Source organism: Mesitornis unicolor, unplaced genomic scaffold (genome assembly GCF_000695765.1).
Source record: "Mesitornis unicolor isolate BGI_N332 unplaced genomic scaffold, ASM69576v1 scaffold35268, whole genome shotgun sequence".
NCBI classification, from domain to species: domain Eukaryota; kingdom Metazoa; phylum Chordata; class Aves; order Mesitornithiformes; family Mesitornithidae; genus Mesitornis; species Mesitornis unicolor.
In genome coordinates this window covers 7652-25501 of record NW_010204542.1, presented here as the reverse complement: position 1 = coordinate 25501, position 17850 = coordinate 7652, and the positions used below count along the sequence as shown (strand labels likewise).

The 17850-nt window shown below is 43.2% G+C and overlaps 1 protein-coding gene across 1 annotated transcript; it reads right to left on the bottom strand.

The window, feature by feature from the left end:
- Positions 1-683: 683 nt before the first annotated feature.
- LOC104534091 (probable E3 ubiquitin-protein ligase MARCH10) lies at positions 684-16097 on the bottom strand (the record flags this gene model as incomplete). Its single annotated transcript, XM_010191093.1, has 4 exons — positions 684-864; positions 2784-3629; positions 3936-4015; positions 16047-16097. Coding segments are annotated over 4 exons (1158 nt in total), but the record flags the coding sequence as incomplete, so codon positions are not given.
- Between the last annotated feature and the right edge of the window lie 1753 nt (positions 16098-17850).

The following is a 17850-nucleotide window of genomic DNA, read 5'->3' as shown; positions in this document are numbered from 1 at the left end:
AGAAAACAAAAATACAGGTTCTACCAACGTGAAATACTAAAACTTAGTCATTCAGTCTAATAAAAGGTAAAAATGAAAACATATTTATTGGTGAACCTTCTTCTACTAATACTGTAATATTTTCATTAAAATAGGTTTGCTCCTTTAAAAAGAAAAAAACGCTACAAGTTTTAACCAAATTACACTCGGAAAGTGTGATTTAAGTAAGTTTAACCCGAAATCCTCGTATTTTCAAGATAACTTAAAAGCCATGTGGATCTCGGGGAAGCAAACTAAAGTAGGTAACAGTAATACAAAATGGCATATTTTTAAAAAAGTGGATAACTGCAGAGCAAATACTTCTGTGCATCAGCTCTAAAATGTAACTGTAAAGAAAAAAAATCAGGTTGCTGCATGCACATATGTATACGTGCACGTGTACATACGTATACTTACACACAGAGCTGCTGGGCTGCAACAGCTAACTCTCAGAGCTGGATACCACTGGCGTTGAATTTGCCAGCCTGAGTGTTAATTTAAACCCTTTTGTACCTATACAAAACTGACCAGACTTACTAAGGAGCCACAGAGACACAATAAATGCGCAGGGAGTGTTGTGGGCTCATGGGCAAGGACAGCCTCTTTTCAGAGTGGATCTGTGTTTTAACAAAGCATTTCCTCGGGGAAACAGGTCTTGTGCCTACCTTTCGCAAAGGCTTCAGTTTTGTCTCCATGATGAACTCATACTTGCACAGTTCACAGCATCGCGTATCTGAACTCTTGATCCATTGCTGCAGGCAGGCTTGGTGCACAAAATGAAGACTTCCCGTGCAGTGACAGGGGGTAATCAAAGGGCTTTCATCATCTCCTTCACAGTGACATATCCTGAATCAGAAGCAAAGCTGCTCATTAGAAGCGGAAGCAGAAAGGATGTGGAAGAGGCATGTAATATCTGTGATCACACACAGTTGTCCATTGAGGATTGTGAGACATACATATCAAAGGAATGTGTTCCATAAAGGTGCTAAAACTAAGGAACTCCCCTGCTGCACAAGCACATACACAGGCACAAAATAATTGAGCATAGACACTGCAAACTAGACAGCTGCTTTCTAACAGATGAGGCAGACACAGAGAGCCTGACAGAAATGAGGTATCCAAAAGAAGAAAACAGGGTAAGAAATGACAACGCTTCATCTAGAACAATAGCACTTAACTGAAAATAGCATTTACACAGATCAGACAGCACTTCTCAAGACAAAATATGCACAGCGAGGTACAGCTACTCATGGATTACAATCTGAAACAGAAGATAAAACAAAATTCCTAATCCAGTGGTGAAACAGCCCACCTCAGTATCATTAAGAGTTAATTTAGACAGCCTGGATTTTGCACAAGTGATTCTTTCTAGTGCCAATTGCTAAGAGACAGATCCATGCTGCAAAGCTACAGCACTGAATCTCCCCACAATATACCTACTGTAAACTAATGGTTTTCCTATCCAATTCTTTGCAAGAGCTGCTAAGGAAGCATCAGCTCTGCAAAATTCTCCATATCCCTCTGTGTGCAGACAGCAAGGACACCCAATACAGTGTTACAACCAGGTGCTGGCATTTGTTTTCCAGCTTCAATTTATACACAACCCTTGGGCTGCATCAAACATCACTAAGTCCTTCTAACCATGTGGAAGAGGTCACAAATTGAAAGGGGGATGGTAAGGAGCTCAGGGAACGAATATAAGTTACTAAGCATATGTGAAGTACATCCTGGCATGCTGCCATCCCTGTCTATTACTGAAATCTCTTACTGATGTGTAGCATCTTGCCTCTTGCGACCTCGCTGGCAAGTGGAAATGAAGGAGTGGGTGGATTACAAGAGTGTGCTGTTGATGACAAGCCAGAACGGAACTAAATTTTGCTGGTAATGGGGCACGGAAATAAAATAATACTGGCAGGCAGTAACAAAGCCAGCTTCAGAAAGTGCTGTCAGGGAAAATAGAGATTAGGGTAGTAAAATGCTAGGTAGTGGGATGTGATGTTTGCTCCTCTACTTGGTGTCTCCTGCTCCTCAGCCACATTTTACAGCTGGGATAGGGCAGACAAGTCACCATAAAGACAGTCCAAAGCTGGCTGTTCCCACCATCTGTGCACAATTAATCCTCTGTAGCTGGAACACCCATCCTTTTTGGACCTCACACTATGGACATTACACAGGCTCACCATTAACACCCGTTGCTCAGATCCTCCTTTCAACTAAGGCATCCAGAAAGCCCTTTACAAATAAAACAGTGTAGCGGGAGACAAACTGGGAGGAAAAGGGTAAAAAAATAATAATCTTAGCTATATTGACCAGATCTCAGAAAGCTGTGTTCAAACAGTCTCCGTTCCTCTTGACTCCCCACTCTCTTGACCCAAACCAGCACTGACTGTCAGGAAAACACCTTGCTCATTAAAAGCTAAAACATATTCAACTTGGCCTTTAATATGTATAGCTGATTGTCTCATGATATTCCCAGTTTGGGCCCTGATAAGAGAAAAATACCATCTCAGAATCCCAAACCTGAAACAAATTGCAAGAGAATTCATTTGACTCCAGAGAAAACTCTTTTGCTTAGTAGCCTTGTTAAGTGCATCAGAGGAGTGCATGAGAGCAGAGAGAAGGCTGCATGCTTCAAATTGCACATATTAAAGCAAGGTGACAGGGTGAAAGAAAAAGACAGAAACAACACAAAGGCAGAGGAAAGCAGAACGGTCACCAGCGCACATGGGAGGGCTCGAAGGTAGGCGGTTCTCTGGTAAACCAACCTGCAGGTGTCCCCCGATGTGGACACAGGGGAGAGAGGGGGGAATTTTTCTGAGAGGGGGGAAGGGCAATCAAGGTCACTGTCCTTCTCAACTGAACAGAGTGGTGCCCGCTGCTCTTTTGATTTCAATTTCACTGAAGTGCTGTCCTCAAAGACGTCATCGTCTCCCATATCATCAGAGCAGAAGTCCGTGCTTTCCACCAGCATGCTGGAGGATTTCTCAGCTGGGAAGTAACTGGAATAGCTCTCCAGTTCGTGGAACTTATGCAGGCTGCTGGTGCTGGAGGTGTGGGAGAAGGAAAAAAGGTAACGCAACAGTTTTTTGCTTCTCGAGGTGTCATGGTCCGCTTTGTCCTCCAGCAAGGGAATATGTACAGCGCTGTGGTTCTCTGCTCCTCCCGATGCACTTGAGTAGTTGGAAAGGGAAGGGATGTAAGAGTGCTTAGAATTGCTAAAAGAAAGAGGCCTGAGATTTAGTGGTTTCCTCTCTTTAAGATGAAACTTGTTAATCCTCAAACACTGCTCTTGAGTCGGGATCAATTTGCCTTCCGAGCGGGTTCGCTCCACATAGTCAAAGCACTCACTGGTGCTCTGCGCCTTCTGGTCCACGTCATTGAGGGACTTGGAGAATTTCAGAGTGCGGGTGGGCTTTACATTCTTAGCAGACCTGAGTGCCTGGCCCCGATCCTGCCCACGGGAGTTTCTCTTTGCTGCATGTAACGTGTCCTGACAGATTACTGTCACAGTGACCCCTTGTGTCAGAGGGCTCTGGCAGTGAGGATTTTTCAAGACAACAGCAGACTGCACTGGACTGTGATGACAACACTCAGAAAACACTGCACTGGAACTGCATGCAGAACAGTGGAATAAAAGCACAGAAAGTAAAAAAACAATTACATAAGAGAACACATATAATTAAAAGTGAAGAAATGAGAATTATGGCTAGTGTGGGAATGGCAAACATAGCAGGGCCAAATAGTCAGTGGGATTCAACGAAGCAGTGTTAGACAGCAGTCAAATCAAACAAATGAGATGCTTCAAATGTGAACCCCACGTCGCTTACTTCCCCACAAACGTGCTTTTTCAGTTTTGGTTTTGCTTAATTTGAACCTCACACGGGCCTCACTGTAGCCATGCAAACAACACACTTTACCTGCAGATGTCCTGGTTGGATGGTGTAACAGAAGTCCGAGAGAAGCTGTGAGGGGCAGAGACAGAGGTTGGACTTCCAGCCTGCAGTGAAATTAAAACAGACAAACAAAAAGCAAGTCACAAGTCAGAAGAGTTTGGTGCGTACAGCAATCACCTTCAGAGTTAAACACCGCATATAGAGTCAGATATCGCTCTATATCAGATATCCAAGGGCTTCTTGTTGTAAGAAAGTGGCTGTACTGTCAAATGCTGAAAAGGGAGGACACGCAGCTCCATCCTTGGAAAAGTAGTAATCAGAACAGAAACATTTTCCCCCAGGGTCAAATGCAGCCATCTCTGGAGTAGAACCTGCTGCCAGCTGTCAAACATTGCACAGAACAATAGCTAAGGAAATGAGCAATGCTACAGTAATTAGAATAATTAGATGGAGGTGTGTGTATAGACTAGTTGGAATTTAGCTACCACATAATAGCTAATCCTTCCACTTATGATGATGACAAGAAATTAAAGGCTTGTTTTGTTGGGTGTTTTTTTCCTTCACAAGACAGAATCATCAGCAATTCAGTAACTCAGACACTATGAGCACCATCTGCCAAACCAGAGCATTCCCTGAAGTTCTCTTTGTACTTTGCAAGGCCTTTCATCCTGCTCTTACTCTGACAGAGTCCTCCACCTACTTGGAGAAGAGGCACGGCAGCAGTCACATTCGTAAGACCCAACAAGAGCATAATGAGAAATAGAATAACTGAAAAAGTCAGAATTCAGCTGAACTAATTAAAAATAAATAAATAAAGCTAAGCCCTTGGCATATTTAATATTTAATAGACAAGTCTCTAAAACCAATATAATAAGAATGAGCATTGTCTCAGAGTTGGGACTCGGTGGGCTATTATTATAGGCCTTTTCTGCCGCTACATTCTGTGGGTCACTAACAAAAACTTCTCGATTCTTCCTAGAGGTGTTGGCAAGGAGGAAACCTGCACTGATAACCTTTAAACCTGCGTTCTCCCATGTTCCACAGCTGTTGGATAGGCTGTGCCGCTCACCCACCGCTGCAAAACACTGCTCACATTTCAAAATTCCAACAAAGGTTTACAGCTCTTTTGAACCGCAAAGCAAAGCCTGAAATGCAGGAAGGAACAATGCAATCATCAGAACAACAAAAGTGTCAGCACCACGCTGGGCTGCACAAAAACCAGCACAGCCAACGCAGACCTGGGCCAAAGAAGTGCACAAAGCGAGATTAGGAGAGACCTCAGGCCGTGAAAGGTGTTTCCACAGAAGCACGCTGTGCCCAGCCTATTACATCAGCTGGAGACACCAGAGCCAGCTCAGTCATCTCTGCTTTGATGATCTCTCATCATGGTGCAACACACACACACACACACACTGTATCTGTCTCAGGTCTCTTCGATTCTATACTTGATTTATCAAAAGGCTCTATGGTATACACCTAAACGAGGCTGCTGCGGGCTTTTACGCTGTCATAGCAAAAGCCAGGTTCCTCATCACACATATACTCTCCTTTCTTTGCAAGAGAAGATGGCTATACTAGAATACACATGCTACTTTATGAATACAGATTCAACCATCACCTTCCCTGTTACAGGACTCGTGTTAAGGTTTTGTTTCTCTAGCCAACAGCACTAAAGGGAGCTATGTGTCTGGCCTCACACTGGGATTTCTCAGGTGCACAGAGTCTGAAAAAACAGGTATCCATTTACAGCTGCGTTCACAAGAGTTAAGGGTGAGACACAAACACACACCTCTTGACATGTCACAAGACACTGTAACTTACTTCCCATCCTACCCAGCTATGTACATGTATAGACTCAAACCCAAGAGAATAACCTTGGGCCAGAAAGCAAACTGAACTATGTTATGACATAACAAACAAACAAACAAATTAGACTTAAAGATCAATTATTGGCTTTATCCTGGAAACCATGGTTCTTTACATCTTATACCACTTACACATGCTAATGATACAGGTTGCTGATCATACAATGAGGTGAACTCAGGTATTGCTTGGTAATTTGCTCTCTGTTTGATGCTTAACCTCTCCAAAAAGCAGGTACATCTGTGACTTCAAATTCTATCTTTTAGAAAGAATTTGTGCAGAAATTACTTTTTTTAAAGAAAGAGTGACATGTTAGTGAAAGACCTGACACACTATAATCTGCTGCTATAATTATGCAAATGAAAATTAATAAGACTTAAATAATGAAACATTTAATAAGACATATTTAGCAATCTTCTGAAAACAAAATATTGAACCAGTAAACCAGCATGTTGCATTCTGCTATGGAAACAGAGCCATATATTGTTGGACCTGAAGTCACAAATCAATTAATAAATCTGTCTCAGGTTTTACGTTAGGAGTAAATCACAGAAGGTAACCTGCTTAGAATTAATCCAATCGCTCTACTCCTTCACTTTTGCAATGAAGCTTTCCAAACAAAGACAGTATACATGATGTGACCGTCTAATAGCCGATGACTAGATCCAATGATCCAAAACTTTCCTTCCAAAACTGTGTTACTGTTTTCTTTATACGATTGTCTCTCACCAAGACAGCGTCAAAGTCTCGCCACTTGGGAAATCAAAAGCCTGAGACAAATAAGAAATTGTAGAATTTCATTTGCATTTCAAGCTTACTGTTCCGTCTCTAGATGCCAGCGCTATCGAAGGCAGCTTGCAAAACCCCACATCTGAGGCACGTTTCCTTTACTTCCTGTCTTCCTGCTTCGAGACAGGAGGCCCCTTCCTTTGTACATAACGCAACTACATCCAAAATACAAACAGAAGTGAACACACTTGGAAAGGCACCACCACAAAGTGGAACAACAAAACACTGGAGGAAGTTACGCCCCACCCTTGGTTTAAACTAACGTAAGCTGCAACTACCACCAAAAGTCGTGGTTTTATGAACCTTCAGTCTCTCGGTCCATCCTCCTTTCCTCCCATGCTTTTTGGTCATGAAACTATTTACACAGCTGCATTGCAAATCAGATGAGGACAGTGAGGTGAGGTAAAACTAACCACTTCTTTTACTGACCTTGTTTAATGCCAGTCACTTCCCTAGCTTCAGCTGCCAGAGGAACATCAGTCAGTTAGAGCAATGAGCATCTAATGGCAAGGCACAACTCACTGACGAGAGAAGAGCATAGTAAAATACAAGCTGCTGCCAAGAGCCCAAGTAGTAAGTTCTGCCAGTCCTAGAAGCAGAAGCACATGCAGGTGACATTCACCAGTCCACACGGCTCGCCTGGGTTTACTGACTCAGATGCAGCAGCTATCAGGCAGAGAGATGCCAAAGAAAAGAAGAAACACCGGCAGCTTTGGGCCAGTACAGGGCGAAGAAGAGCCAATGCAATGGGAGAATGCAAGAAAGGTGGATCCAGCTGGCTTGGAGCTCTGATGTTGCTCCCATGCAAGGCTCAGCTCTGAAGATGCTGGGAAAATAAGCAATCAAAGCCTTCACCACTCTGCAGCTTCTGGCACACACACCATCCTTAAAACCCCAGTATCGGTACCTTTAGTTGAACTGGCTACTTATGAGGGTGACAGCAGTAGTACGTTTTAAAGCACTTCTTGTCATAGGAAGTTTCTGCCGTGCTCATTATATGATGGGTAGCCCAAGCCTTGTCAGCCTGAATTTGATGGTTCTAACCTCGCAATCACTTGCTGAATCTCTGTGGACTTTCACGCCCTTAGCATGGAGAAATATCACCTCTAATGACAAGCCCTGGAGCTATGTGCTAGTGAGTTACCCTGCACAGCCAGACCGGTTGCCTAAAATAGCTCAGGACTAAAGGTCAATAGTTAGTTAATTGTGTCTATTGACATTCCCATCTAATGCAATTCAGTGCAGAGGGTGGCCATCTGCACTGGTGTTTAGATAATCACAGTGCCTCTGGAGGCAGCAATCCCTGGAAGCCTACAACTCTCTGGAGAGTTGCCATCAGGAAGAAATATATGTATCTGCATAAAGTGTGTGTGTGTGTGTGTGTGTGTGTGTATATATATATATATAGATATATATATATGATATTTATTTATTTATTATATAATGTGCTGTCATAGATGGTTGTTCTCATTTTGCTGCCGCTCCATGAACAGTGTGATCTGTTGGTGAAAGAACTCAGCCTTTTCTGGTTACCTACTTGTGATTACATGTTGCACGCCAAAACCCAAACAACACACCCTGCCTCAGAAAATAAAGTCATCTTCGAAGTGAGCCATAGCGAACATGTCAGTGGCTTGGGTATATTCCAGGATAACCTGCTTATCTCAGATGGAACTCCTGGGTATAGCTGCTGTCGTCTCACTCTGGGCTGCACTTCAGTACTACCAGTTATAGCTCATTTTAAAGAACAGGGCCTATCGCATGCTAAAAACCTGATTATGTTGTTCATTGAAGGTAAAAAGTTAGAAACTACTTAAGTCTAGAAGAATTCCTCCACTGATTAGAAGTCTGAAGGAAGCAAAGAAAGGTTTTCCCCTACACCTGCAAACTTCTACACTTCTAGGTGTCACAAGAGTAGTGCAGTCTTACTATTTGTGCTACAAAAACATCTAGAAGTCTCAGCTAAGGACCTAGAACTAACATACTAAGCACTATACACATTTGATAATGGAACCCACCTCTTCTTTGGGCAGACAAAGAATAAGAGAAAAGCAGCACAATTTCAAGCCTTTTCCTCAGGAGGAACTGCAGCACAAGGAGCTTCAGACAAATACAAATTTAGCAATAGAGCAAGAATTTCAACCTGGCATTTTGACTATGAGTTTCCCTTCATTTTATACTGTGATGAACCTAATCCAAAACTATGCTCCTCTACTGGGCTAAAAAAAATATAGGATAAGAGAGCAATAAAAATCCTAAAAGGTAGCTGCACCTGCTGTCAAAAAGACTGATGCTAACAGATGTTTCCAGTGCCACCAGGCCACTGCAGCAGTTTGCCTGTCTCCCTTCCCTGCAAGAACAACACTGAGCCAAGCACAACTACCACCAGTCCCTCTGGTGATTAAAGAGACACAGCTGACCATGGTAGGTGTTGGCTAAGCAGAGACATGTCCCATCACTGCCACTGGGTTGCCCTGTCCTAAGCAAAACCAGTGATCAATGCCCACTGCCTTTAACCCCCCACTCCCTGCCCCAAGCAATCCCCCTGCCCTGCAACGCTTTTTCAGCACCAAGATCACAGTGCTGCAACCTACAATGGGCCACTGGGAGTTCTGTCTGAATCAGATTCGTCTCTTCTCGTATTAACACATCACAGTGACAAAGGTGGCAGAAGCATGCGGGAAAGACAGAATCAGAGAGACTTATCACAGTCTGTGTTTTAGAAGAACTCATTGCCAAAGAGCTACTTGATCTCTCTCACACAGATCCTATTTAAATGTGCATTAAGAAGGCAAGGCTGCTGCTAGACACAGACATGGCAGGCACTTATCTTGCATGCTGCATCTCCAGAGGCAGTGAAAAAGCCCCAGGCTCCTCTCCTTCCTTAGTTTACACCACAGGAACCAAGATCAACCACCCCATACCTGTTCCTCTGGCAAGATATAGGTACAAACAGTGATCTAGGAAAGAAAACAACAGGGATGGGGGCCTTGTGAAAAAAGGCACCAAGTGCCACTGCAAGGTGTTCCACAGCTAACCTGGCTCGTCTTCAGATAGGGAAAGGACATCTAGAAAGAGGTCCAAGGAATCTGACTGTATTTGTGGCAACTCTGTACCATTCACCTCCCCTCCCTTTGACAGGGTGCAGCCCCAGCCCCATCTCATCCACAGTGGCAAAATTCAGCTCTGCCTGCTGTGCTGAGAAGTCCCAAGCCTGGACTGAAAGCAGGCAGGGAGGTCTCAATTAAACCCAAGGGACACATCTATCATTTTTCTCCAGTCGCTGCAGAACAAACATAATTACTTGGCTCCAGCCGTCCACCAGGATGCAACATATTAGCATTTTTATGCTTTCAGCAAGTGCTATTTCCCACATACACTCTGGCTGATGGCTCTTGCTAAAGTGCACCACAGCTGTAAAGGCTCCAAAGCTCATCTGTGGAACAGACATGGTGGTTTCACAGCCCACATGCCAATGGAGGCCTCCAGAGCTGAACTAGCACACCTCAGCAGCAGTGCAACACGACCAGCCACCCGTGCCGAGTGACCTTACCTGTCACTTGAGACAGCCAGAACAGGCCACCTACGGACAGACTGGGTGTTGTTAGGAAGGGCAGACAGCCCTGCTGACAGGCTGTTTTTGAAAGACTTTCCTAAATATCAACATAGCAGGATCAAACATCAGTTACTTCTGGTCTTCTCTATTAAATTCTTCCCACCAGATTCATATCACTTTGACCTCCAGCACACGTTAAAATCAAGTGTCTTTAACTGTATTATGATAATTTATGATAACAGACAGTGGTTAAAAAAACTTGGGGGAAGGGGTGGGGGTAAGATGTGGGAAAGAGGCATCTGAAATCTTCAGGATGATCAATTTCACCATATAATTTTGGCAACAATTCAATAGGAACCAGTAGTCAGCTGCTGGGAGAACTTTGTTACATAGTTTATATAATGTATATGACTATAATTAAACTTATGCCTAGAAACTAGGAGAGAAGCTGAAGTCAGCTTCCCCTCATTCTTCTAAAGGAATCCAAAGGAGGAATCTGGCAGGAACTTTCTCTAGAGATACTAGAGCTGAAGGCAATAGAGAAAGGAGGGTGGCTATCCTTTCAAAATCTCCCCCAGAGTAATTCAACCTGTCTATAGCACAGGATTAATGTTGACTAAACCCAGTAATAACTACACAGGTTCTGCATGGAGAAGAAGAGGAAGAAGAAAAAAAAAAGTAGCTCTTCGACTTTAAAAACTTCCTCAAAATACCTTGAACAGACTGAAGGAAAGAAAGAGGAAAGGAAACTCCCACAGGTTCCTCCTTCACAGGGTGCCCTCATACCTATATGAAGTAAGAATCCAGCCCCAGGAGAAGGGACTTATCACAGCACAGGGAGACTATCACGGTCTTTACAAACGTGACTGCACCGTGCCCCAGCATGAGTGTACTTGCTCTTGTGGGTGGGGCAAAGAGACAGACTCACAGAACGTTAGAGATTGGAAGGGACCTCAAAAGCTCATCCAGTCCAATCCCCCTGCCGGAGCAGGAACACCCAGATGAGGTTACACAGGAAGGCGTCCAGGCGGGTTTTGAATGTCTGCAGAGAAGGAGACTCCACAACCTCTCTGGGCAGCCTGGGCCAGTGCTCTGTCACCCTCACTGAGAAGAAGTTTCTTCTCCAATTTAAGTGGAACCTCCTGTGCTCCAGTTTGTGTCCGTTACCCCTTGTCCTATCATTGTTTGTCACCGAGAAGAGCCTGGCTCCATCCTCGTGACACTCACCCTTTAAATATTTATAAACATGAATGAGGTCACCCCTCAGTCTCCTCTTCTGCAAACTAAAGAGACCCAGCTCCCTCAGCCGCTCCTCAGAAGGGAGATGCTCCACTCCCTTGATCATCTTTGTAGCCCTACGCTGGACTCTCTCCAGCAGTTCCTGTCCTTCTTGAACTGAGGGGCCAGAACTGGACGCAATATTCCAGATGCGGTGTCACCAGGGCAGAGTAGAGGGGGAGGAGAACCTCTACCTTTATCTTCACACTACAATTTTTCCTGTCTTTCCCTTTTCCCCAATAGCTTAGTAGAATGACTTTTTAAATTTTTTTAAGCAACTTCTCTTTCTCCACCCTCAGGATCATGTACCTGAACAGAACATTTTTGAGCAGCAGTTTTTTTTCATAAGCCTTGGTCATCTGATAGACTACAGGATAGCTAAGCTCTGCGACTGAAAAACCTGGACTGCTTTTCTATGGATGAACGCTCACTGAATCCATCAAAGCTTCAGGCAACAGTGGACGTGTGTATTCATATGCTTTTCTAAATCTGCTCCAAGCTGATGAACAGCCCAAATGGATTTTAAATTTCATAGCAAGCTTAGGCTACCACTTTGCATCTGCACTGGCTGCCATTCAGCCCAAGAATAATTTAATACTTTACACTGTGCTTCTGCTCAAAAGATAAAGCTGTACAGGCCTTCAGAAAAGACAAAGCATTTACATTTTTTAAGGAGTGCACTTTTGATTCCTTTGCTGTGATCCCAGAATAAGTATTTTAAAAGTTTACCCCTTACAGGGTCACAAAAATAAGAGTATGAAGTGCTTCCCCACTAAGCTAAAATCAGCCCCCTTCACAGCAATCAGATGACAGGAACAGCACACAGATGACCTGAAGATATTTCCATATGTCACATCATCAGTTTCAGGATATATCAGACACTTTAAAGCTAAACAATATCACTAATTTCCTTATGCGGAAAGGCTGAGGGAGCTGGGGCTCTTTAGTTTGCAGAAGAGGAGACTGAGGGGAGACCTCATTCATGTTTATAAATATTTAAAGGGTGAGTGTCACGAGGATGGAGCCAGGCTCTTCTTGGTGACAAACAATGATAGGACAAGGGGTAACGGACACAAACTGGAACACAGGAGGTTCCACTTCAATTGGAGAAGAAACTTCTTCTCAGTGAGGGTGACAGAGCCCTGGCCCAGGCTGCCCAGAGAGGTTGTGGAGTCTCCTTCTCTGCAGACATTCAAAACCCGCCTGGACGCCTTCCTGTGCAACCTCATCTGGGTGTTCCTGCTCCGGCAGGGGGATTGGACTGGATGAGCTTTTGAGGTCCCTTCCAATCTCTAACGTTCTGGGATTCCGTGTAATTTGAAGGTCACTGTTTACAGACCAGCTTTGTTAGTGACCTAATTTAATCTGCTTGTAAGCACAATTTCTTTATCGGAGAGCAGGGGGCATGAATTCCCACCACTGGGAAGATTCCTTTTAGCTACTCTCAGTGACTAGCTGTGTTTTAGGGTCAATTTCATCTCTATTTAGAGGATGAAGCTTCTATAAAGCTTAATTATTTCTCTGTGTGGCTTGTATGATGAAGGCACTTACCAGTGCACTGTGGCTTCCTGGCAAAGTTACCTGCTTAGGGTACACAGCTGAGATGTGGATCAGGGCTGTACACCTCTGTGCCAACTGGAGGTGTTTCAATGCATCACTGTGCTTGGACAGGGCAAGTTGGGAATTGGGCCGTGTCCAAGGCACATGACTAAATCAATTCAACCTGCCTTCAACACCCTTTTTTTAAATTTCAAAATAAACATAAGAAAAGATTTCAGAAATTCAAATGTTTCATGTAGAGCAGATTTAAAAGGAGCATTTGAAATATACCCACCAAAAAAAACAAAGCAGGGTCTGGAGGAATGCCACATCTCCCAGCGTGCAACAGACTGCACAAAACCCAATGGCACCATATGAAGATCCTCCTACATCTTATTCCCTACTCCTTTTTCTGCTGCTTCTGGCCTCCATCCCTAGCCAAGTATTCAGGTGATTGTTTTATCTTGGCCTGGGCGCATGTACTAGCATCTCCTCAGCCTCTCTTAGCATCTGCCTTTTTGCTCCTTCCTCCCAAGGGATGGCTCCACCTGGCCCCAACACTTGGGGTCTCAGTTCAGAGAGGTCCAGCTACCTCTACCAGCTCATCTCATTTTCAGTGGCACCATCTGTCTCTGCCTCCCTCCTTGATCACTTTTAGCCCTAGGGCGCTGCTTTCCTTGGTCACACTGAGTAACTCAGCATCCTCTCTTGGCTAGAGGCTGAGTTCTGACTTAATCCTTTCCACTTATATTGAACTGTGTAACGGAGTGCAGTGGAGAGATAAACAGTAATAATCACAGCGGGTTCATAATGACATAGCAGCACCAGAAAGGCTTTGAATCAAGTATCAGTGCCAAATATTTGTAGTAGATTTGCTACATTGCTACGCTGTAAGCTAGATTTGGGTGGAAAAATATTATCAGAAAAAGTCATTTGCAGGGAGCGTGATCATTATTGCTGTACACACACACACACCTCCCAACATATCCAAATGTAGCATGTAATTGATTAAACTCAACTTTAGTTAAATATCTCCTCTTAAAACGGTGTAGCATCAACCAGCTCTCAGGATTTCAGAGAGGGCTATACAGGCAGCCAAGTGTTTCTTCCTTTACATGTAGTCAGTCTGCCTTATTGGCCAGGTTGTCACATTCTTCTAAACAAAAAATAAAAAGTCACTTTCCTATTAAACCTCTAATGAAAAATTTTCCATGTGCTTAAGCTTCCATGAAGCATGCCACTACTATAGTCTTTCCTGTTTTCTCCTACAAACTGCTTGCAACAGCCAACTCACCCGCAGACTGCAAAATAAATTGTTGCACTGAACTGCCTGGATGTGCAAGGCAGCACTGGGTTTATGAGGCAAATCAGGGGACTGCTTTCACCAATGAGATTTCCACCTCCTGCTCTTGTGAGAAACTGTCTCCAGAGCAGAGTAAGTGCATAGAACAGATCAGACACAGAGGCGACAGAGGAGCAGTAGGAACATCAATACCTCTGGGAAGCACATGTTTGCAACCAAGAAGTCTCACCCCTTGAACTGGCAAAGCTGACTTTTGCTCCTCTGGAGAACTTTAGTTTTTGCAACACAGCAATCACGATGAAGGTTTTGGTGTTTCAAGATGAATGCAAATATTGATGTCTCACTTGCCAGCACTCCCAGGGAGAGCTTTGCCAGAGTGCAAGGTCCTTCCACTGCACTGCCACTCCACCAGTTCTCAATAAATTAATAATGAAGTATAAAGCTTTGTATGGATACCAAACTGCTGCTGCCAAAAGGCTTTGTTGTCTGAATTTCAGACACTCTGGGAAAAGCACAACGTCACAATGATAAAACTATCATCTCTGCTGAACAATGCCTGAAAATCCAATTAAGGATCCAGGGTAAGAAGTAACAGGCACAGACCCATTTTAGAAAAGCACAGATGAGAATTTATACCCACAGGGTATTTATTTCAAACCCCTTTCTGTGACTGCGCTTTTTCTGATGCTAAATGCAAAACACAGTTCCACAACACTCCACGATTAACAACACCTTCAGCTTGGCTGACACCTTGTGCACTGGACAGTGGCCCTGCTCGTTATTTAAGACACTGAGTAATCTTGTCTCTTTGCTCCAAAGTGAAAGTTGTCTGTGCCCATACAAACCGTAAGTCAAGTGCAGCTACCACTTCCTCTGCTGGAGATAGGAATGAATAGCTGCATCCTGAAGTACCCAGAATAGAAAAAAAGGGACTTAAGCAGCCATAATGACTCAGTCTCTCATTAAAAGCCACTGTTACCAGCAACATCAACTGTGGCAACGAAGAGTTGAGGTTTACTCACCCCATGAAAAATACTGGTCTACCAGCACAGCCTTGCTTGCAAGAAGGCTTTAAGCAATAGTACTTGTGTAAGCAAAAAAGTGTCAGGCTTCCAGCCTTCTTATTTGTAATGCACAAGCAGGAGTAGGGTCTGTGTTGTAATAAGTTATCTTGAACAGAAGAGACTTTTTTTCCTAATGGCATAACAAAGCAACTGTGCTTTCGATGTATCCATTGGCTATACTGAAGTGTGACTAGAATGGGTAGAGCATCATGCTTCTCTTACAAGATCAAGGCCTATAAAAGCAAACGATTTAAAATACTTAGATAGTCATGCCCTGATAACAATGCATTTCATGGTGCTAACCAAATTCAGTGTTGGAGTGACAATAAAATAATGTTTAACCACATATCCAGTATACATTATGAGATACATGCCTATACATATCTTACAGAGAACATTACATCAGAGAGCTTATGGTATAAAAGAACATACTTGAGTGATGTTTTTGGAGCGATTTTCCCCCCAAGATAAGATCTCAGGCATCTGTCATCTATCTTGCTCCTACCAAGCTAAGGAGGCTGACAGTGTGAAAGAGAAAACCTATTGTAGCTTCCATTTCATTTGACCTGTAAAGCGAGTCTGCGAAACACCAGAGAATTCTCATGTTTCAGGAGTGACTATCAAGAACAGACAGAAGCAGTTTCTACTGGTCACATTGTCACATATATTACCCCATTTCTGAAATGAAGGAAATCCCAGTATCCCCAAATTTATCGAACACTGAGTTACATTGAGGAACTTACCTTTGAGATGTTACTAGAGCGGCTCATGGAATGCCCCAAAGCCTTCTCATTCTGAAAGAGGAAGAAGAGGATCACTGCAGCAACACACCACAGTTATGAGGGTATTTTAAAGCTGGTACTAGAAACCAAATTCCATGGAAAAAGTCATACGGCTGGGGCTTTTAAGGATGTTACTTCTATTAACATGAACCGGATTTACCACAATCACTAAATTGCTTTGTTTACTTAACAGGATATTAAGTTGCAGAAAATCACATAGGCAAGCTAAGTACAAACTGAGGAATATTAGAACAATGATTTTTTTCTCTCTGTGAATACAGCAAAGGCCTTTCCTCAGATAGCATCTGTTTTGGAAAGGATATTTCTCAGCCCTGCCTCATCTACATCCAAAGGCCAACAACCAGCCACTAAAACTGAAAGCTCAAGTATCACAGCGACGTCCATAAACAATTGTGAATAACCACGTACATGTCATTTCAGGAGATGAAGCAGAATTAATGAGGAACTTTCTATTTACCACAGAACTCACAATTAAACTGGAAATATCATACAAGATGGAAACACAGAGGCTGCAATTCTCAAAACTGAAATCACTCACAAATGTATCTGTTACTCACTTTACAGTGCACAGACTAACTGATAAAGATAACAATCTTATTTCCTACAAAAATGAACTGTAGGTTTCACCAAGATATTTTATCCTTTAGGGTTTCCTGGTTTCTGAACATCAGTTTACTCTAAGTATAACTGGATACGATTGCTTCACTGTTAAGAGCCTAGAAATTGCTCTACAAAAACTTTTCTGAATAAAATCCAACAAGAAATACCCTCTTCTAAACAAATATTACAAACAGAGCAAGTCATAATGGTTGGTTACAGGACAGTGTCTATGTTCCTCTAAGTCTGTGAAGCTGGGATGCAAACTGGTTTGGGATTTAAATCCCCTGAAAAACAAGGCAAATTTACTACTTTCTCCTATGGATTTCATGCTGGGTTTGAGTTTGTAGAAGTATATAATTTCACCTGGGATTTTAGGAACCTAACTCTCTCACATATATTCCTGAAGATAATTTAACAGAGACACTTCGTCAGCACCCTCTTTCAGTTCTCATTGGCACTGACTGATCAGACACAGCCTGAGATCAGAAGTCCTGCCCAGTTAACAAATGGGGACATAAAAAACACCGTCAACTACAGTTACTCCTAGATCAGCTTGGACACAATGCACTAGTTTCGGACATTCTGCTTGTGGTTTGTTACAATTCAAGTGACCTTCAATGACTAAAACCCACGTCAAGTCAGCCTGGGTGGCTGGGCACCCAGATGCTACACCCACGCTTCGAGATCTCCACTCTCCTAGACATTTCTTCCTACAGCATATGCCTAAAACAACTTCAAAGCTTTGTGTTGAGAAAAGAGAAAGCAAGGCAAAAACTTCAGCATATGCTTACAAAAGCAATCAGTCCCTTCCTTACAACACCAGTTGCCTCTCAACAGTCCTGGGCACTGGCTCAGTTGATGGAGGAAAATTGCACTTCCTCCCTTAAGAATGTGAGGAAGCAAACACAGTGTTCCAAAATCTGCTATACGTACGCGTGTGAGTACCTAGAAAACTGTAAAATAGTCTTTCAGAAGAAGAGAGGAGAAGCAACCTGGGAACCTCCCTCGATTTTGACTGACAATCAAATTAAAAATCAGCAACGATCAGTTTAAGTCTGGAATAGTTGTGGCCTAAATCGCCATTGACTTACACGCCAGATTTGCATACTGCAAGGCTGAGTTTGATTTTTGAGATGATTATGAG